The sequence below is a fragment of the Alosa pseudoharengus genome, unplaced genomic scaffold (genome assembly GCF_046254945.1).
Source record: "Alosa pseudoharengus isolate Yale_2024_CS ecotype anadromous, Long Island Sound unplaced genomic scaffold, YU_APseudo_1.1 YU_APseudo_1.1_scf_215, whole genome shotgun sequence".
Classification (NCBI taxonomy): domain Eukaryota; kingdom Metazoa; phylum Chordata; class Actinopteri; order Clupeiformes; family Clupeidae; genus Alosa; species Alosa pseudoharengus.
Window position 1 is genome coordinate 13,761 of NW_027468677.1, and position 21,775 is coordinate 35,535.

A 21,775-nucleotide genomic window follows, 5' to 3' on the forward strand; every position below is an offset into this window, starting at 1 on the left:
TCTTTCTTTTCTGGGCCTCAGGGAGGACTTTAACCTCCGGTCTCCGGATTACAAAACCGGCGCTTTGAACTAAGCTACTGGGGCAGTTTCATTCTAGGGCTTTGTTCTCTATTCATCCGGCTAGCGGGGCGAGAACTAAGAATACAGAGAAGTAGATGACTGAGGCTACTTGCCCGATAATGACGTATGGGTGTTCTACTGGTATTCCTCCGATTCATGTCAAGATGATGACGTCTGCTACTAAAGTTCAGAATAGGAATTGTGTAATAGGTCGGAATGTTAGACCTCGTTGCTTTGAGGTGTGTAGAATGGGAACAACCATTAGTACTAAAATGGAGAATAGAAGGGCTAGTACTCCGCCTAATTTGTTGGGGATTGAACGCAGGATGGCGTAGGCAAATAGGAAGTATCACTCTGGTTTAATATGGGGTGGGGTGACCATGGGGTTGGCGGGTGTAAAATTATCTGGGTCTCCTAGTAAGTTGGGTGAAAAGAGGGCTAATGAGGTTAGTGCTAGTAGTATAACTGCGAAGCCTAGAAGGTCTTTGTAGGAGAAGTATGGGTGGAATGAAATTTTATCGGCGTCCGAGTTAAGGCCGGCAGGGTTATTTGATCCTGTTTCGTGTAGGAATAAAAGGTGGAGGATTGTGGCCCCTGCAATTACGAAAGGGAATAGGAAGTGGAATGCGAAGAATCGGGTTAGAGTGGCGTTATCTACGGAGAAGCCCCCTCAGATTCACTCTACTAGTGCGCCCCCCACATATGGGACGGCAGATAATAAGTTGGTAATTACAGTGGCCCCTCAGAAAGACATTTGTCCTCAGGGGAGAACGTAGCCTACAAAGGCAGTCATCATAACAAGAAGGAGAAGGACTACTCCAATGTTTCATGTCTCTTTGTAAAGGTATGAGCCGTAGTAAAGTCCTCGGCCAATGTGGGCGTAAATGCAGATAAAGAAGAATGATGCTCCGTTTGCGTGCATGCTTCGGATCAGTCAGCCGTAGTTTACGTCACGGCAAATGTGGGCAACAGAAGAGAATGCAGTTGCGATGTCAGAAGTGTAGTGTATAGCCAGGAATAATCCTGTTAAAATTTGTGCTGCTAAACACAGCCCTAAAAGTGAGCCGAAGTTTCATCAGACTGAAATGTTAGAAGGGGCTGGGAGGTCGACTAGTGCGTCGTTAGCGATTTTTAGGAGTGGGTGGGTTTTTCGTAGGCTTGCCATTAGGGTTTCTATAGTTGAATAACAACGGTGGTTTTTCGAGTCATTGGTCTCGGTTAGAATCCGGGTAGAAATTATGGTATACTTTGTGTGTCTTTGATTATTTGGGTTTGTTTTAGGGATGGTAGGTGTTGCATCCAATCCTGCCCCGTATTTCGCGGCATTAGGGTTAGTGATGTCTTCTGGAGCGGGTTGTGCTGTTTTAGCAATGTTTGGGTCTCCGTTTCTGGCCTTGGCTCTTTTCTTAATTTATTTAGGGGGGATGTTAGTAGTTTTTGGGTATTCGGCTGCCTTGGCAGCTGACCCGCACCCTGAAAGCTGGGGGGATGCGTCTGTCTTTGAGCATGCAATGTTCTACTTTGTGGTAGTCGTTGCAGGGCTACTTTATTTTGGCTCGTCATGATATGATTTTAGTGCGGGGGTGTTGAGTAGCTGTAAAGAATTGTTGATGGTTCGGGGAGATGTTGGTGGGGTTTCTATGCTTTATGCTTCAGGGGGTGTTATGATAGTGTTATGCGCTTGAGTTTTATTGCTAACCCTATTTGTAGTGTTAGAGTTGACTCGTGGTTTAAGTCGGGGGGCTTTACGGGCTGTTTAGGTAGAGGCTAAAAGGGTGGCCAGTCCTGTGGTGATTATGAAGATTATTAGATATGTCTTGATGATCCCTCGTTGGGCGTCGCTAGTGGCGGCGGATATTTTTGCCTGGGCTGAAGCTAGCCCTTTGGGGCCTGCGGCTTCAAATCAGGATTGGTCTACTAGTTGGTTGGCCATTGTTTGGCCTAAAACCAGGTTTAGTTTAGGGGCCAGGCGGTGTACTGTTGCGGGGAAGTAGCCAAGTATATTTGAGAAGTTGTGTAGTTTAATGATTGGGGTAGGTTTAAATTGTTTGGCAGTAAGGGCGGCTAGTTCTATGGCTGTTAGAAGTCCAATGATTGTGACGATAAGAGCAGCTAGTTTTAGTATAGGGGGTATGGTTATAATGGGTGTTTTTGTAGGGAGGGTGTTTGAAATAAGAATTAGTCCTGCTACAATGCTGCCTCAGGCCAGTCGTTTAATTGGGTTGATAACCGCAGGGTCATTTTCGTTGATTGGAGAGAGAGGCATGAATCGGGGGGTTCCCATGGTAACAAAGAATACAACTCGGAAGCTATAGACAGCCGTGAAAGAGGTTGCAATTAGAGTGAGGACAAGGGCTCAGGCGTTTAGGTAAGAGGTGTTTAGGGCTTCGATGATGGCATCTTTTGAGAAGAAGCCGGCCAGGAAGGGGGTTCCTGTTAGAGCTAGGCTTCCAATTGTCAGACAGGTAGATGTAAAAGGTGCTAGGTTGTGCAGGCCTCCTATTTTCCGGATGTCTTGTTCGTCGTTAAGGCTGTGGATTACTGATCCGGAGCAGAGGAAGAGTATTGCTTTGAAGAAGGCATGGGTGCAAATGTGGAAGAAGGCTAATTGGGGCTGATTAAGCCCAATTGTTACCATCATAAGTCCCAGCTGACTTGAAGTAGAGAAGGCTACGATTTTTTTAATGTCATTCTGGGTGAGAGCACATGTGGCAGTGAATAGTGTTGTTAGTGCACCTAGACATAAGCAAATGGTTAATGCTGTGGGGTTAGATTGGGTAAGAGGGTGCAGTCGAATAAGGAGGAAGATTCCTGCTACGACCATTGTGCTTGAGTGCAGTAGGGCGGAGACTGGCGTAGGACCTTCCATTGCGGAAGGCAGTCAAGGGTGAAGTCCGAATTGGGCCGACTTGCCTGTTGCGGCAATGATTAGGCCTAGAAGGGGGAGGGTTATGTCTATGTTGTGGGAGAGTGCAAAGATTTGTTGTATTTCTCATGAATTAAGATTCATGGCAAACCAGGCCATGCTTATAATTAGTCCGATGTCTCCTACTCGGTTATAAATTACGGCTTGCAAGGCTGCAGTGTTGGCATCGGCTCGGCCGTATCATCAGCCGATTAGTAGGAAGGACATAATTCCTACTCCTTCTCAACCAATAAATAGTTGGAATATGTTGTTGGCTGTAACTAAGATAATTATAGCAATTAAGAACATGAGGAGGTATTTAAAGAATCGGTTCATGTAGGGGTCCGCGTGTATGTATCAGGAGGCAAATTCAAGGATGGATCAGGTCACGTAAAGGGCGATGGGCGTAAAGATAATTGAATAGGCATCGAACTTTAGGCTAATGCTAATGTTGAAAGTGGATGTGTTTATTCAGTGTCAGGTGGTAACGATTGTCTCTACTCCCTGATCTAGAAAGATGAATAAGGGTAAAAGACTGACCACGAATGCGGCACTAACTGCGGTTTTTACGTGGGACACGGCTCAACCGGGGGGTTTTGGTGTAGGGTCAATCGTTGTAAGAATAGGGTAGGCTAGGAGGGCAAAGATTAGTGTAAGTGATGATGATAAAATCAGTGTGGTTTGCATAGCCTCTGCTTGGATTTGCACCAAGAGTTTTTGGTTCCTAAGACCAACGGATGACTGTTATCCTTCAAAGGCCGAGTGAGCCGCAGACTCTAACTGCGGGGGTAGAGATTAGCAGTCTCTATTGCTACAGGCCTCTCTCGGCGGATAAGGAGGTTTGAACTCCTGTCTTTGGAATCACAATCCAACATTTTCGTTAAACTATACCTGCAGTAGAATCATCCTCACATGAACTCTGGTTTAAGGATAAGTAAGATAACTGGGATTAAGTGAAGGGCAATTAAAAGGTGCTCTCGTGTGTGATAAGGGGTTAATCCTGTAATATGTGCTGGTACTGGGCCTCGCTGAGTCATTAGGAACATGTAGAGGGAGTAGCCGGCTGTGATCAGGGTGCCGAGCCCTGTTAGGACGAGGGTTCAAGGAGATCAGTTAAACATGGTTGTAATGATTATTACTTCTCCCATAAGATTAGGGAGTGGGGGGAGTGCAAGATTGGCTAAGTTAGCAATAAATCATCATGTGGCTGTTAGGGGGAATAGTATTTGCATGCCTCGTGCTAGGACCATGGTTCGGCTGTGTGTTCGTTCATAGCTTGTGTTTGCCAGACAGAATAATGCCGATGAGACTAGTCCGTGGGCAATTATTAAAATAATTGCTCCGGTTAGGCCTCAGGGGGTTTGAATAAGAATACCCCCAGCTACTAGGCCTATGTGGCTTACTGAGGAGTAAGCGATTAGTGATTTTAGGTCTGTTTGGCGTAAACAGATAGATCCTGTTATGATGATTCCCCAGAGGGCGAGCACGATGAAAGGATAGGCTATTTCTTTGGTGAGGGGGTCAAGGACTGTGGTCATTCGAATCATGCCGTAACCCCCAAGTTTTAGTAAAACTGCGGCCAGGACTATTGACCCGGCAATAGGGGCTTCTACGTGCGCCTTTGGTAGTCAGAGATGAACGCCATAGAGGGGTATTTTTACGAGGAATGCCACTAAGCAGCCTGCTCACCAGATTTTGTCCCCCCAAGAGATCAGAGTTAAAGGTTGACAAAAGTTTAGGGTAATCATTGATAAACTTCCTGTTGAATTTTGTAGGGTTAGTAGTGCAACTAATAGTGGGAGGGATCCCGCTAAAGTGTAAAATAAGAAGTAGGTGCCCGCATTTAGGCGTTCTGCTTGATTACCTCATCGGGTAATAATAATAAGAGTGGGGACAAGGGTTGCTTCAAATATAATATAAAACATAATAATTTCTGTGGCCCCGAATGCTATAATAAGGAAGGTTTGAAGGGAGGCCAGGAGGCTAAGGTATATACGTTGCCGGGAGGCAGGTTCAGACTGCGTGTGGTTTTGGCTTGCGAGGATTATTAGAGGGAGGAGTCAACATGTTAGGACTAGAAGGGGGGCAGAAAGGGGGTCAATTGCTATATAGCTGTTTGGCAGGGTTCACCCTGTTTCTGCTGTCCAGTTGAGACTCAGTAGGGCAATAACTAGGCTGTAGGATACGGCAGATGTCCAAAGTCATTTTTTGGGTGTTAACCAGATCGTTGGGAAGAGCATTAGAGTTGGGATTAACACTTTTAACATTGCAGGAGGTTAAGGCTTTGTAGTCGGTCTGTTCCGTGGGTTCGAGCTGTTGCTACTAGTAGGGCAAGACCAGTGCTGGCTTCACAAGCAGAGAAGGCGAGGAGTAATATGGGCGCTGCAGAGAAGTTTGTTGCTTCTGTTTGTAGGGTTCATAAAGAGAGAGCAAGAAAGAGTGATAGCATCATGCCCTCTAAACATAGTAGAGCAGAGAGAAGGTGGGTTCGGTGAAATGCCAGGCCCATTAGGCCTAGGATAAATGCTATGCTAAAACTGAAGTGTACCGGGGTCATAAGGGAGTTATGGACTTTAACCATAATTGTCTGAGCCGAAATCAGAAGTCTTTAGTTGGACTAATTCCCTATTCGGCTCATTCAAGGCCCCCCTGCATTCACTCATAGACTAAACCTAATGTTAGGAGAACAAGGATGGCGGTGGCCCATGAGACGGTTGTTAGTGGGTCGAGCAGTTGATTTCCTCAGGGGAGGGGAAGTAGTAATGCGATCTCTAGGTCAAATAGTAAGAAGAATAGAATAGCTACTAGGAAGAACCGCAGGGAGAAGGGCAGTCGGGCAGATCCTAGGGGGTCAAATCCACATTCGTAAGGTGAAAGTTTTTCTGCGTCGGGGTTTATTTGTGGTAGTCAGAACGAAACAATAATTAAAATGATTGATAGTACTGATGTGATTGCTAGGATAGTTATAATTAGACTCATTATCTTTCCTTGGACTTTAACCAAGATTAGATGGTTGGAAGCCACCTGTACTGTCTTTTATACTAGAAAGATTATGATCCTCATCAGTAGATAGAGACGTATAAGAATAGTCATACTACGTCAACAAAGTGTCAGTATCAGGCGGCGGCCTCGAATCCAAAGTGGTGGTTTGAAGTAAAGTGGTAGAGTACTTGACGTAGAAGACAAACAGCCAGGAATGTTGAGCCAATAATTACGTGTAGGCCGTGGAATCCTGTGGCCACAAAGAATGTTGATCCATATACTCCATCTGCGATCGTAAAGGGGGCTTCATAGTATTCTAGGGCTTGTAAGAAAGTAAAGTAGAAGCCCAGAAGGATTGTAAGGGTAAGAGATTGGATGGCTTGTTTTCGTTCTCCTTCTATAAGGCTGTGATGGGCTCATGTCACAGTTACACCGGAGGCCAGAAGGACGGCTGTATTCAATAGTGGTACTTCGAATGGGTCCAGGGGTGTGATTCCTGTTGGGGGTCAGCAACCTCCTAGTTCAGGGGTTGGTGCTAGGCTTGAGTGGTAGAAGGCTCAGAAAAATCCTGCAAAGAAGAATACTTCTGAGGTAATGAACAGGATCATCCCGTAACGTAGTCCTTTTTGAACTGGAGGGGTGTGGTGGCCTTGGAAGGTCCCTTCTCGGACAATGTCCCGTCATCATTGGTATATAGTTAGGAGGGTTAGTACTAGGCCTAGAGTTATAAGGAGGGTTGAATGGAAGTGGAATCAAATTGCAGTGCCGGATGTTAGCAGCAGGGCGCCAATTGCTCCGGTGAGCGGTCAGGGGCTTGGGTCTACCATGTGGTATGCGTGTGCTTGGTGGGCCATTAGACGTTTTCTTGTAGGTATAGGCTTAAGAGTAGGACGAAGACATATGCCTGAATCATTGCTACGGCAACTTCTAGAAGAGTGAGTAAGAATAAGATTGTGGCTGTTAAGATGGCCACGGTTGGCATAATTGGGAGAAGAACAAATGCTGCTGTAGCAATTAGTTGGATGAGTAGGTGGCCAGCTGTTAGGTTGGCAGTTAGTCGGACTCCAAGGGCTAAGGGTCGGATAAACAGGCTAATCGTTTCGATAATAATTAGTACAGGAATAAGTGGTGCTGGGGTGCCCTCGGGGAGGAGATGTCCTAGGGCAGCTGTAGGTTGGTTTCGCATACCGATGATTACTGTGGCTAGTCACAGAGGGACGGCAAGGCCCATATTAAGAGAAAGTTGTGTAGTTGGTGTAAATGTGTAGGGGAGAAGTCCTAACATGTTGATAGTAATAAGGAAGAGCATTAAAGATGTAAGCAGAACTGCTCATTTGTGTCCTCCTGGGTTAATAGGAAGAAGAAGTTGTTGTGTGAATCGATTAATAAATCAGCCTTGAAGGGTTAATACTCGATTGTTCAATCATCGTGTTGTAGGGGTGGGGTATAAAGTTCATGGGAGTGCGATTGCTACCTCAATAAGGGGAATACCTAGGTAAGAGGGGCTCATGAATTGGTCAAAGAAGCTTAGTATCATGGTCAGTTTCAGGGTTCAGGTTTAGCTTTTTCAGCTCCTACAGTTGTAGGTTCATTGTTGAAATTATGGGCTAGGACTTTTGGGGGGATGACTGTTAGGAAAATTAGTCAAGAGAAGACAAGAATTGCAAATCAAGGAGCGGGGTTCAATTGAGGCATGTCACTAGAGGTGGTTGGGGGCCACCAATCTTCAGCTTAAAAGGCTGACGCTAGGCCCAGTTTAGCTTCCTAGTGAGGCGTCTTCAAGTATGAGTGAGGATCAGTTTTCAAAGTGTTCTAGAGGAACAGCCTCTACCACAATTGGCATAAAGCTGTGATTTGCACCACAAATTTCAGAGCATTGCCCGTAGAATACACCGGGACGGGAGGCGATAAAGGCGGTTTGATTCAGGCGTCCTGGTACTGCGTCTATTTTTACTCCTAGTGCTGGAACAGCTCAGGAGTGAAGTACGTCTTCCGCTGATACAAGAACTCGAATAGGAGATTCTATTGGAACAACCATTCGGTGGTCTGTTTCTAGTAGTCGGAATTGTCCTGGTACTAGGTCTTGTGTAGGAACCATATAGGAGTCGAAGCCAAGGTCTTCGTAGTCTGTGTACTCATAGCTTCAGTATCACTGGTGTCCCATGGCTTTAATAGTTAGATGGGGGTCGTTAATCTCGTCCATGAGGTAAAGAATTCGTAGGGAGGGAAGTGCAATTAAAATAAGGATTACTGCCGGCAGGACAGTTCACACAATTTCAATTTCTTGAGAATCTAGAATGTATTTGTCAGTAAGTTTGGTGGAAACCATTGACACAATAATGTAAAGAACCAGTGTGCTAATTAGGAGTACGATCATTAGGGCGTGGTCGTGGAAATGTAGGAGTTCTTCTATTACAGGGGAGGCCGCGTCTTGCAATCCTAGTTGTGAGGGATGTGCCATTTAGCTCTGGGCTAAGACACGCGGGAGTTTAACCCACAATTTTGCCTCGACAAGGCAAGGTAATCGTTTTACTAGTGTCTTATTTAAGAAAGTGGCAGAGTGGCCATGCAGTTGGCTTGAAACCATCTCACGGGGGTTCGATTCCTCCCTTTCTCGTTATTTTGCTTGTACTTGCACGAAAGCCGGCTCTTCAAAGGTGTGGTAAGGAGGTGGGCAGCCGTGTAGTCATTCTACGTTCGTCATGGTAAGCTCTACTGATGATACTTCTCGTTTGGCGGCAAATGCTTCTCAAAGAATAAATAAGAACATAATTACTGCTACTAAAGAGATTAATGACCCGATTGAAGACACCGTGTTTCAAAGGGTGTAGGCATCTGGGTAGTCCGAGTACCGTCGTGGCATTCCGGCTAGCCCCAGGAAGTGCTGTGGGAAGAAAGTTAGATTTACCCCTACGAACATAACCCCAAAGTGGATTTTTGTTCAGGTGCTGTGAAGGGTGTATCCTGAAAATAGCGGGAATCAGTGCATGAATGCGGCCATGATGGCAAACACAGCACCCATTGACAGAACATAGTGGAAGTGTGCTACTACGTAGTATGTGTCGTGTAGAACAATGTCTAGGGAGGAATTGGCTAGTACAATCCCTGTGAGCCCCCCGACCGTGAATAGGAAAATGAAGCCCAGAGCTCAAAGAAGGGGAGTATCCCATTTGATTGAGCCCCCGTGCAGTGTCGCAAGTCAGCTAAAGACTTTTACTCCGGTGGGAATAGCAATAATCATTGTTGCTGATGTAAAGTAGGCTCGTGTGTCTACATCCATTCCTACGGTGAACATGTGGTGGGCTCATACGATAAACCCTAGAAGTCCGATGGCCATCATGGCTCATACCATTCCCATGTATCCGAAAGGTTCTTTTTTGCCGGAATAATAGGCTACAATGTGGGAGATCATTCCAAATCCTGGTAGGATTAAAATGTAAACTTCCGGGTGGCCAAAGAATCAGAATAGGTGTTGATATAGAATTGGGTCCCCTCCCCCTGCCGGGTCAAAGAAGGTCGTATTTAGATTTCGGTCTGTTAGGAGCATTGTAATCCCAGCAGCTAACACAGGGAGTGAGAGAAGAAGGAGAACGGCCGTTACAAGCACGGATCACACAAATAGGGGTGTTTGATATTGTGAGATTGCAGGGGGTTTCATATTAATAATTGTGGTAATAAAATTAATGGCCCCAAGAATTGATGAGATACCTGCTAGATGAAGAGAGAAGATAGTTAGATCGACGGACGCTCCGGCGTGGGCAAGATTACCTGCCAAGGGCGGGTAGACTGTTCATCCGGTTCCTGCCCCGGCCTCAACCCCGGATGAGGCAAGAAGGAGGAGGAATGAGGGCGGAAGTAGTCAGAAGCTCATGTTGTTCATTCGTGGGAATGCCATGTCTGGTGCCCCGATCATAAGGGGGACTAGTCAGTTCCCAAAGCCACCAATTAGAATTGGCATTACTATGAAGAAGATTATTACGAAGGCGTGCGCCGTAACGATGACGTTATAGATCTGATCGTCTCCGAGAAGTGCCCCGGGTTGGCTCAGTTCTGCTCGGATTAAGAGACTTAAGGCAGTGCCTACTATCCCTGCTCAGGCACCAAATACTAGGTAAAGGGTACCAATATCTTTATGATTAGTTGAGAAAAATCAACGTGTAATTGCCACAGGTAGGATGGCCGAAGGTTTAGGCGGCGGATTGTAGCTCCGAGGACAGAGGTTTAACTCCTCTTCTTACCACAAGCTCTGTGGTGAAGTTCATGTCAGGTTGCAAACCTGAAGACGCAGGTTAACGCCTGCCGGGGCTTTCTCCGCCTCTCTCCCGGACGGCGGGGAAAGTAGATGGATGCTCGCTGGTTAGGGCGCTTAGCTGTTAACTAAGAGTTTGTAGGATCGAGGCCTTCCCATCTAGAAAGGCTTTAGCTTAATTAAAGTGTCTGGGTTGCATCCAGAAGATGTGGGATAAATCCCTGCAAGTCTTATCAGGGGCTAGGAGATTTTCACTCCTGCTTGGAGCTTTGAAGGCTCATGGTCTAAATGCTATCCTAAGCCCCTAGGCTAAAAGGGCCAGGGCGGTTGGGGTAAGGGGGAGGAGGCAGGTTGATAAAACGATAGCCGCGGATAGGGGGAGGGAAGGCTGTTTAGTTGCGGTTCGTCAGGGGGCAGTGGAGTTAATGGTGTAGGGGGAGAGGGTAAGGGTTATGGCGTAGCTTAGTCGAAGGTAGAAATAAAGACTTAATAGGGCTGTAAGGGCTATCACGGTGGCAGTGAGAGGAAATCCCTGGCTGGTGACTTCTTGGAGAATTAGTCATTTAGGCATGAATCCGGTTAGTGGGGGTAAGCCCCCTAATGAGAGAAGAATAAGGCAGGCCAGTGCGGTCAGGGTGGGGGCTTTAGTTCAGGTTGAGGCGAGGGTAATAGTTTTGGTTGAGCCAACATTGTTTAGGGTGAGGAAGGCGGCTGTTGTTATGGCAATGTAGGTAATTAGGGCTATTAGTGTTATTTGGGGGGCCATTTGGGCCACTAGAATTATTCACCCTAGATGTGCGATTGAGGAGTATGCCAGGATTTTGCGTAGTTGGGTTTGATTAAGGCCCCCTCAGCCTCCTACTAATGTAGAAGAGATTGCTAGTGTTGTAAGTAAGTAAGGGTGGGCGTTATCCGCAACTTGAAGGATTAGTGCGAATGGGGCTAGTTTTTGTCAAGTAGATAACACTAGTCCTGTGGTCAGTGTGATTCCCTGGAGAACTTCAGGAAGTCAGAAGTGCATGGGGGCCAGCCCAATTTTTAGTGCCAAGGCCGTAACGGCGATGGAAGAGGCGATGGGGTGGGAAAGTTGGGTAATTTCTCACTGTCCAGTGATTCATGCGTTGGTAGTGCTAGCAAATAGAAGTATAGCTGCTGCTGTGGCTTGTGTGAGGAAGTACTTGGTTGTGGCTTCTACGGCTCGGGGGTGATGCTGGTAGGCCATTATGGGGACGATGGCGAGGGTGTTAATTTCCAGACCCATTCATGCTAACAGTCAGTGGGAGCTTGCAAAGGTTATTGTAGTTCCTAGGCCCAGGCTAGACAGTAGGATTGTGAGTACGTAAGGGTTCATTAGTAGGGGAAGGATTTTAACCAACATGTTCGGGGTATGGGCCCGAAAGCTTATTTAGCTGACCTTACTAGAAAGTGGTGTAGTGGAAGCACCCAGAGTTTTGATCTCTGGAGGATGGGTTCGAATCCCTTTTTTCTAAGGAGCCGGGGGGAGTCTAACCCCCGTGGTTCACTCTATCAAAGTGGCCCTTAGGCGTTCAGGCACAGCTCCGGGTCTATCTAGAATTGGGGAGGGAGACCTGCAGTTCCCACTGGAAGGGAAATATGTCAGAGGATCAGTGCTAGTGTAAGGGGGAGGAAGTTTTTTCACACTAGATGTATTAGTTGGTCATATCGGAATCGTGGGTAGGAGGCCCGAACCCACAGGAATAGCCCAGAAAGAAGGGCTGCTTTAAATATGATGCTAATGGTAGTAAATTCAGGAAATGAGGGGAAGTGTGAGGCCCCTATAAAGAGCACTGCTGATAGGGTATTTATGAAGAGAATGTTGGCGTATTCGGCCAGGAAGAAAAGGGCGAAAGGTCCCCCGGCGTACTCTACGTTGAACCCGGATACAAGTTCTGATTCTCCTTCAGTTAGATCAAATGGTGCCCGGTTGGTCTCTGCCAGTGTGGAGATATATCACATTGCTGCAAGAGGTCATGCTGGGGCTAGTAGTCAAATTCCTTCTTGTGTGGTGCTGAACATTGATAGGGTGAAACCTCCTGTAAATACGATAGTGCATAGAAGAATGAGTCCTAGGGCTACTTCGTAGGAAATGGTCTGGGCAACGGCTCGCAGAGCCCCAATTAGGGCATATTTTGAATTAGATGCTCACCCAGATCCTAGGATTGAGTACACGGCCAGGCTGGACAGGGCTAAAATAAAGAGTATACTGAGATTTAGGTCGGTGACTGGAAAGGGCAGGGGTAGGGGCGCTCATAGTGTAAGTGCCAGTGTGAGGGCTAAGGTAGGAGTAGCTAGGAATAAGAATGGGGAGGATGTGGAGGGTCGGACAGGTTCTTTAATAAAGAGCTTAACTCCGTCTGCGATTGGTTGAAGTAGTCCGTAAGGGCCTACCACATTTGGTCCTTTCCGCAGTTGCATATACCCCAAGACCTTTCGTTCGATTAAGGTCAGGAAAGCTACGGCTAGTAGGACAGGTACGATGTAGGCAAGGGGGTTAATGATGTGGGCTATGATAATGTGAAGCATAGCTAAGGAGAGGATTTGAACCTCTGGGAGGGAAGGCTTAGGCTTCCTGCATTTACCGGGCTCTGCCACCTTAGCGCGCCCTTCTCTTGGGCCGGGGGTTGCCCCCCTTTACCTGCTTCAGTTGTATTCAGCAGGTTGGGGGGAGGCGTGCCTAAAGCATGGGCCTCATCACTCCGGTCCTTTCGTACTAGGAAGGGTGGCTTCACAGATAGAAACTGACCTGGATTACTCCGGTCTGAACTCAGATCACGTAGGACTTTAATCGTTGAACAAACGAACCCTTAATAGCGGCTGCACCATTAGGATGTCCTGATCCAACATCGAGGTCGTAAACCCCCTCGTCGATATGGACTCTGGGAGGGGATTGCGCTGTTATCCCTAGGGTAACTTGGTTCGTTGGTCGGCATAAAGCCGGATCATTATTGGTCAAATGTTTTGTGACTTAGAGCTGTGGCTCTGGGTTTTAGGGTGTTCCCCTATCCACTCGGGAGCTTTGTTATCTCCCGTGGTCGCCCCAACCGAAGACGCTTGTGCCATAATCACGTTGTTTGAGGGTCCAGTTAGCGGCCGCTTTTCGTGGTTGGTTGGCGTCTAAAGCTCCATAGGGTCTTCTCGTCTTGTGTGTGTATACCCGCTTCTGCACGGGTAGATCAGTTTCATTGACCGGGAAAAAGAGACAGTTAAACCCTCGTTATGCCATTCATACAGGTCTCCATTTAAAAGACAATTGATTGCGCTACCTTTGCACGGTTAAAATACCGCGGCCGTTAAACTTTTGGTCACAGGGCAGGCGGGACCTCCTATAATTAGTGGTGGCAGGAGGCGATGTTTTTGGTAAACAGGCGGGGTTTAGGTTTGCCGAGTTCCTTTTTATCCTTTAAGTCTTCTCCCTTGATTTAAGCACTCCTGTGTGGGGGTAACGATGTTCTATTACATGGTCTTCTCGGCCTAGGGCGGCGGTGGTGCATTGCCCTCTTTTGTTGGGTTCGTTAATTGTCGATGGGATGTCCGATTCGACTTACACATGTGCTGGGAGAAGGTCTTTCTTCTTATTACTCGTTCTAGCATGGTCCCTCCTATGGGGGCATAGGATGGCCCAGTAATACTAGGGGCTTTGGAGATTTTAATGTTATAATAGGCTTGGGTTGGTCTGAGCTTTAACGCTTTCTGTTCAGATGGCTGCTTTTAGGCCCACTGAAACCTAGGGCCTTAGTTTAATATATTCCTTAGCCTCCTGTTTAAGGTTGTGTCCTTTGTTAAGGGAGCTGTACCTCCCTTGACTAACTCCCGCGGGTGTCCTTTGTGCCTTGTTTAAGTAAAACTGTTGTGGGCGAGGGCGCAGCGGGGCTGAACTTCTATTCATTTCTTGGGCAACCAGCTATAACCTGACTCGGTAGGTCTTTCACCTCTACTCGGGGGTCTTCCCACTCTTTTGCCACAGAGACGGGTTGGCCCTATAATAGGCTGCCCCGGAGTAGCTCGTCCGGTTTCGGGGGTTCAAACTAGAGGTCTCTTTGCTTGAGGTTACTGGCTAGATCATGATGCAAAAGGTACGAGATGTAGTCTCTGCTTTTATCTACTTTAGTGCGTTATTTCATTTCTCTTTCAGCTTTCCCTTGCGGTACTTTGTCTATAGCGTCTTTATTTCCTTTTCTGTCGCCCGTACTGGGGTGGTCGAATGGTTTAGTCTGTGCTTTTAGCTTTTTGTAGGACTATCTATATCATTAATTTGGTTTTTATAGTCTGAGCTAGCTGTTTAGTTCAGGGTGATCCAACTTGCATGGATGTCTTCTCGGTGTAAGGGAGTCGCTTAACTGTCTCAGCCACACCTGATTATTCCAAGTGCACCTTCCGGTACACTTACCATGTTACGACTTGCCTCCCTTGTGACGGATGTTGTGTTATTTACCTTGGTGTAGGCGGTTGTTGGGGAGAGTGACGGGCGGTGTGTGCGCGCTTCAGAGCCGGCTTCAAGGGGGCACTCTATTCCCCCTTTACTGCTAAATCCACCTTCGGATTGTCGTTTCAGACAACCTTCCGTGAATAATCTGGATCAGATAGTGTAGCCCATTTCTTCCTACTTCGTACGCTACACCTCGACCTGACGTTTTGAGTATTACTCATTCTGCTTACTGTAGTACCTTCACAGGGTAAGCTGGCGACGGTGGTATATAGCGGGAAAAGCAAGGAGTAGTGAGGTTGAACGGGGGTTATCGGTTCTAGAACAGGCTCCTCTAGGGGGGTCTGAAGCACCGCCAAGTCCTTTGGGTTTTAAGCTGGCGCTCGTAGTCCCCTGGCGGATATTTGTTGTACTGGAATATCTAAGTTTACGGCGGGGCATAGTGGGGTATCTAATCCCAGTTTGTGTCCCAGCTGTCGTGGGTTCTGGTGGGAAGGGGTAAAGCTACTTTCGTGTCTATAATTCGAGCCCCTAGGTGCGTATGACGGCCTAAGGGGTCTTCGGCTTTAGTATTTTATTCTCCATAACCACTCTTTACGCCGAGTGAATCAACTAGGGCCTCTCGTATAACCGCGGTGGCTGGCACGAGTTTTACCGGCCCTCTTAACCCTGACTAAGTCAAGTTTTCACTTATGGCTTAATGTCTATCACTGCTGAATTCCCTTGGGGGTGTGGCTAAGCAAGGCGTCTTGGGCTAAAAAGTGTGCCTGATACCGGCTCCTCGTCCCCGGACGGGGGATTGAGGGCATCCTCACAGGGGTGCGGAGGCTTGCATGTGTAAATTGGGTTAAAGCTGATAATAAAGTCAGGACCAAACCTTTGTGCCCGTGGGGGCTTTTCTACGGCCCATCTTAACATCTTCAGTGTTATGCTTTGCTTAAGCTACACTAGCCACACAGTAACATCTTTTTGCAACACTATATATACCAACACGTAACAGAACTCGTTGAAGACGCCAGTCGAGTCTTTCATGGTTTCGGGGTTTGACATGAATATTAGACTTTTCGGGCGTAGGGGGTAGGGGGGTTTGTCGCGCGAAAAAACCTCCTAGTTTTCCAAAGAAGGGGGGCAGTATAATAGGGTAGTGTGGGTTGAGAACTGATCTATTATGCACCTGATATCACTTATGTGGTTCTTCGATGAATGTTGATGGAGTATTGGACAGTTATTTCTCATTCAAGGAAATGTACACCCTTTAAACGTTAACATTAGGAAGGAGTCGCCAAATGCCAAGTGAAAGTGAAGGAAAAAAAAGGAACCAGATGCATGTATAGTGAACGCCCGGCATGGTGGGTAACGAGTCGTTAGTATGCCACCATTAACTTATGCCTGGAAAGTTCAATTCTTAGGGGGATTATAAATTTATGGCCCTGAAATAGGAACCAAATGCCAGGAATAGTTCATTCTGTGAAACCCCCACAATTTTTGTCCGTGATCTTATCATTAAGAGTATGCACGATTTAGTCGTGTTGGTCGGTTCTCACTACATTAAATAAGTATATATCTATTTTTGATGGGTAACGCAAGGAAAATGGTTTGATGGAGTAATAGGGATTAATCTATTTATCAGGTTTTCTTATTTATATTCTGAATCTTAATTTAATGCTTATGTATACCTTAGTTCAATTATTACTTGCTTTGTCCTTATTTATTGTTATTTGGTTATTATTGTGTTGTTCTTAGATTCAGTTATGTAATGTAAAGCAGTCATTTACCTGACATAATATGAATGGGGATTATACATAGTATGTACCTAACACCATATATATATGTATAATTATACATAGTATGTACTATACCATCTGGCATGGATATTGTACATACTATAGTATACAAACTTGTATACCAAAGTACATATATTTGGCGGCGGGCGGCGGGCGGCGTGTCGCCAGAGAATAGTTTAACTTAGAATACTAGCTTTGGGAGTTAGAGGTGGAAGTTAAAATCTTTCTTTTCTGGGCCTCAGGGAGGACTTTAACCTCCGGTCTCCGGATTACAAAACCGGCGCTTTGAACTAAGCTACTGGGGCAGTTTCATTCTAGGGCTTTGTTCTCTATTCATCCGGCTAGCGGGGCGAGAACTAAGAATACAGAGAAGTAGATGACTGAGGCTACTTGCCCGATAATGACGTATGGGTGTTCTACTGGTATTCCTCCGATTCATGTCAAGATGATGACGTCTGCTACTAAAGTTCAGAATAGGAATTGTGTAATAGGTCGGAATGTTAGACCTCGTTGCTTTGAGGTGTGTAGAATGGGAACAACCATTAGTACTAAAATGGAGAATAGAAGGGCTAGTACTCCGCCTAATTTGTTGGGGATTGAACGCAGGATGGCGTAGGCAAATAGGAAGTATCACTCTGGTTTAATATGGGGTGGGGTGACCATGGGGTTGGCGGGTGTAAAATTATCTGGGTCTCCTAGTAAGTTGGGTGAAAAGAGGGCTAATGAGGTTAGTGCTAGTAGTATAACTGCGAAGCCTAGAAGGTCTTTGTAGGAGAAGTATGGGTGGAATGAAATTTTATCGGCGTCCGAGTTAAGGCCGCAGGGTTATTTGATCCTGTTTCGTGTAGGAATAAAAGGTGGAGGATTGTGGCCCCTGCAATTACGAAAGGGAATAGGAAGTGGAATGCGAAGAATCGGGTTAGAGTGGCGTTATCTACGGAGAAGCCCCCTCAGATTCACTCTACTAGTGCGCCCCCCACATATGGGACGGCAGATAATAAGTTGGTAATTACAGTGGCCCCTCAGAAAGACATTTGTCCTCAGGGGAGAACGTAGCCTACAAAGGCAGTCATCATAACAAGAAGGAGAAGGACTACTCCAATGTTTCATGTCTCTTTGTAAAGGTATGAGCCGTAGTAAAGTCCTCGGCCAATGTGGGCGTAAATGCAAGATAAAGAAGAATGATGCTCCGTTTGCGTGCATGCTTCGGATCAGTCAGCCGTAGTTTACGTCACGGCAAATGTGGGCAACAGAAGAGAATGCAGTTGCGATGTCAGAAGTGTAGTGTATAGCCAGGAATAATCCTGTTAAAATTTGTGCTGCTAAACACAGCCCTAAAAGTGAGCGAAGTTTCATCAGACTGAAATGTTAGAAGGGGCTGGGAGGTCGACTAGTGCGTCGTTAGCGATTTTTAGGAGTGGGTGGGTTTTTCGTAGGCTTGCCATTAGGGTTTCTATAGTTGAATAACAACGGTGGTTTTTCGAGTCATTGGTCTCGGTTAGAATCCGGGTAGAAATTATGGTATACTTTGTGTGTCTTTGATTATTTGGGTTTGTTTTAGGGATGGTAGGTGTTGCATCCAATCCTGCCCCGTATTTCGCGGCATTAGGGTTAGTGATGTCTTCTGGAGCGGGTTGTGCTGTTTTAGCAATGTTTGGGTCTCCGTTTCTGGCCTTGGCTCTTTTCTTAATTTATTTAGGGGGGATGTTAGTAGTTTTTGGGTATTCGGCTGCCTTGGCAGCTGACCCGCACCCTGAAAGCTGGGGGGATGCGTCTGTCTTTGAGCATGCAATGTTCTACTTTGTGGTAGTCGTTGCAGGGCTACTTTATTTTGGCTCGTCATGATATGATTTTAGTGCGGGGTGTTGAGTAGCTGTAAAGAATTGTTGATGGTTCGGGGAGATGTTGGTGGGGTTTCTATGCTTTATGCTTCAGGGGGTGTTATGATAGTGTTTATGCGCTTGAGTTTTATTGCTAACCCTATTTGTAGTGTTAGAGTTGACTCGTGGTTTAAGTCGGGGGGCTTTACGGGCTGTTTAGGTAGAGGCTAAAAGGGTGGCCAGTCCTGTGGTGATTATGAAGATTATTAGATATGTCTTGATGATCCCTCGTTGGGCGCGCTAGTGGCGGCGGATATTTTTGCCTGGGCTGAAGCTAGCCCTTTGGGGCCTGCGGCTTCAAATCAGGATTGGTCTACTAGTTGGTTGGCCATTGTTTGGCCTAAAACCAGGTTTAGTTTAGGGGCCAGGCGGTGTACTGTTGCGGGGAAGTAGCCAAGTATATTTGAGAAGTTGTGTAGTTTAATGATTGGGGTAGGTTTAAATTGTTTGGCAGTAAGGGCGGCTAGTTCTATGGCTGTTAGAAGTCCAATGATTGTGACGATAAGAGCAGCTAGTTTTAGTATAGGGGGTATGGTTATAATGGGTGTTTTTGTAGGGAGGGTGTTTGAAATAAGAATTAGTCCTGCTACAATGCTGCCTCAGGCCAGTCGTTTAATTGGGTTGATAACCGCAGGGTCATTTTCGTTGATTGGAGAGAGAGGCATGAATCGGGGGGTTCCCATGGTAACAAAGAATACAACTCGGAAGCTATAGACAGCCGTGAAAGAGGTTGCAATTAGAGTGAGGACAAGGGCTCAGGCGTTTAGGTAAGAGGTGTTTAGGGCTTCGATGATGGCATCTTTTGAGAAGAAGCCGGCCAGGAAGGGGGTTCCTGTTAGAGCTAGGCTTCCAATTGTCAGACAGGTAGATGTAAAAGGTGCTAGGTTGTGCAGGCCTCCTATTTTCCGGATGTCTTGTTCGTCGTTAAGGCTGTGGATTACTGATCCGGAGCAGAGGAAGAGTATTGCTTTGAAGAAGGCATGGGGTGCAAATGTGGAAGAAGGCTAATTGGGGCTGATTAAGCCCAATTGTTACCATCATAAGTCCCAGCTGACTTGAAGTAGAGAAGGCTACGATTTTTTTAATGTCATTCTGGGTGAGAGCACATGTGGCAGTGAATAGTGTTGTTAGTGCACCTAGACATAAGCAAATGGTTAATGCTGTGGGGTTAGGATTGGGGTAAGAGGGTGCAGTCGAATAAGGAGGAAGATTCCTGCTACGACCATTGTGCTTGAGTGCAGTAGGCGGAGACTGGCGTAGGACCTTCCATTGCGGAAGGCAGTCAAGGGTGAAGTCCGAATTGGGCCGACTTGCCTGTTGCGGCAATGATTAGGCCTAGAAGGGGGAGGGTTATGTCTATGTTGTGGGAGAGTGCAAAGATTTGTTGTATTTCTCATGAATTAAGATTCATGGCAAACCAGGCCATGCTTATAATTAGTCCGATGTCTCCTACTCGGTTATAAATTACGGCTTGCAAGGCTGCAGTGTTGGCATCGGCTCGGCCGTATCATCAGCCGATTAGTAGGAAGGACATAATTCCTACTCCTTCTCAACCAATAAATAGTTGGAATATGTTGTTGGCTGTAACTAAGATAATTATAGCAATTAAGAACATGAGGAGGTATTTAAAGAATCGGTTCATGTAGGGGTCCGCGTGTATGTATCAGGAGGCAAATTCAAGGATGGATCAGGTCACGTAAAGGGCGATGGGCGTAAAGATAATTGAATAGGCATCGAACTTTAGGCTAATGCTAATGTTGAAAGTGGATGTGTTTATTCAGTGTCAGGTGGTAACGATTGTCTCTACTCCCTGATCTAGAAAGATGAATAAGGGTAAAAGACTGACCACGAATGCGGCACTAACTGCGGTTTTTACGTGGGACACGGCTCAACCGGGGGGTTTTGGTGTAGGGTCAATCGTTGTAAGAATAGGGTAGGCTAGGAGGGCAAAGATTAGTGTAAGTGATGATGATAAAATCAGTGTGGTTTGCATAGCTCTGCTTGGATTTGCACCAAGAGTTTTTGGTTCCTAAGACCAACGGATGACTGTTATCCTTCAAAGGCCGAGTGAGCCGCAGACTCTAACTGCGGGGGTAGAGATTAGCAGTCTCTATTGCTACAGGCCTCTCTCGGCGGATAAGGAGGTTTGAACTCCTGTCTTTGGAATCACAATCCAACATTTTCGTTAAACTATACCTGCAGTAGAATCATCCTCACATGAACTCTGGTTTAAGGATAAGTAAGATAACTGGGATTAAGTGAAGGGCAATTAAAAGGTGCTCTCGTGTGTGATAAGGGGTTAATCCTGTAATATGTGCTGGTACTGGGCCTCGCTGAGTCATTAGGAACATGTAGAGGGAGTAGCCGGCTGTGATCAGGGTGCCGAGCCCTGTTAGGACGAGGGTTCAAGGAGATCAGTTAAACATGGTTGTAATGATTATTACTTCTCCCATAAGATTAGGGAGTGGGGGGAGTGCAAGATTGGCTAAGTTAGCAATAAATCATCATGTGGCTGTTAGGGGAATTAGTATTTGCATGCCTCGTGCTAGGACCATGGTTCGGCTGTGTGTTCGTTCATAGCTTGTGTTTGCCAGACAGAATAATGCCGATGAGACTAGTCCGTGGGCAATTATTAAAATAATTGCTCCGGTTAGGCCTCAGGGGGGTTTGAATAAGAATACCCCAGCTACTAGGCCTATGTGGCTTACTGAGGAGTAAGCGATTAGTGATTTTAGGTCTGTTTGGCGTAAACAGATAGATCCTGTTATGATGATTCCCCAGAGGGCGAGCACGATGAAAGGATAGGCTATTTCTTTGGTGAGGGGGTCAAGGACTGTGGTCATTCGAATCATGCCGTAACCCCCAAGTTTTAGTAAAACTGCGGCAGGACTATTGACCGGCAATAGGGGCTTCTACGTGCGCCTTTGGTAGTCAGAGATGAACGCCATAGAGGGGTATTTTTACGAGGAATGCCACTAAGCAGCCTGCTCACCAGATTTTGTCCCCCCAAGAGATCAGAGTTAAAGGTTGACAAAAGTTTAGGGTAATCATTGATAAACTTCCTGTTGAATTTTGTAGGGTTAGTAGTGCAACTAATAGTGGGAGGGATCCCGCTAAAGTGTAAAATAAGAAGTAGGTGCCCGCATTTAGGCGTTCTGCTTGATTACCTCATCGGGTAATAATAATAAGAGTGGGGACAAGGGTTGCTTCAAATATAATATAAAACATAATAATTTCTGTGGCCCCGAATGCTATAATAAGGAAGGTTTGAAGGGAGGCCAGGAGGCTAAGGTATATACGTTGCCGGGAGGCAGGTTCAGACTGCGTGTGGTTTTGGCTTGCGAGGATTATTAGAGGGAGGAGTCAACATGTTAGGACTAGAAGGGGGGCAGAAAGGGGGTCAATTGCTATATAGCTGTTTGGCAGGGTTCACCCTGTTTCTGCTGTCCAGTTGAGTCAGGTTATCTCTCT

At 46.4% G+C, this 21,775-nt stretch overlaps 1 protein-coding gene, 1 non-coding gene and 1 pseudogene across 2 annotated transcripts; 2 read left to right on the top strand and 1 right to left on the bottom strand.

Moving 5' to 3' along the window:
• Positions 1-1,343: 1,343 nt before the first annotated feature.
• LOC143138772 (NADH-ubiquinone oxidoreductase chain 6-like) lies at positions 1,344-1,820 on the top strand (annotated as a pseudogene).
• Positions 1,821-14,571: 12,751 nt separating this feature from the next.
• LOC143138777 (18S ribosomal RNA) lies at positions 14,572-15,522 on the bottom strand. Its single transcript, XR_012990294.1, has one exon. It is a non-coding gene; the product is annotated as an 18S ribosomal RNA (ribosomal RNA).
• A 2,444-nt stretch (positions 15,523-17,966) lies between these two features.
• LOC143138773 (NADH-ubiquinone oxidoreductase chain 6-like) lies at positions 17,967-18,464 on the top strand (the record flags this gene model as incomplete). The annotated part of the gene is given in 3 exon segments (XM_076299157.1): positions 17,967-18,282; positions 18,285-18,379; positions 18,381-18,464. Coding segments are annotated over 3 exon segments (495 nt in total), but the record flags the coding sequence as incomplete, so codon positions are not given.
• Between the last annotated feature and the right edge of the window lie 3,311 nt (positions 18,465-21,775).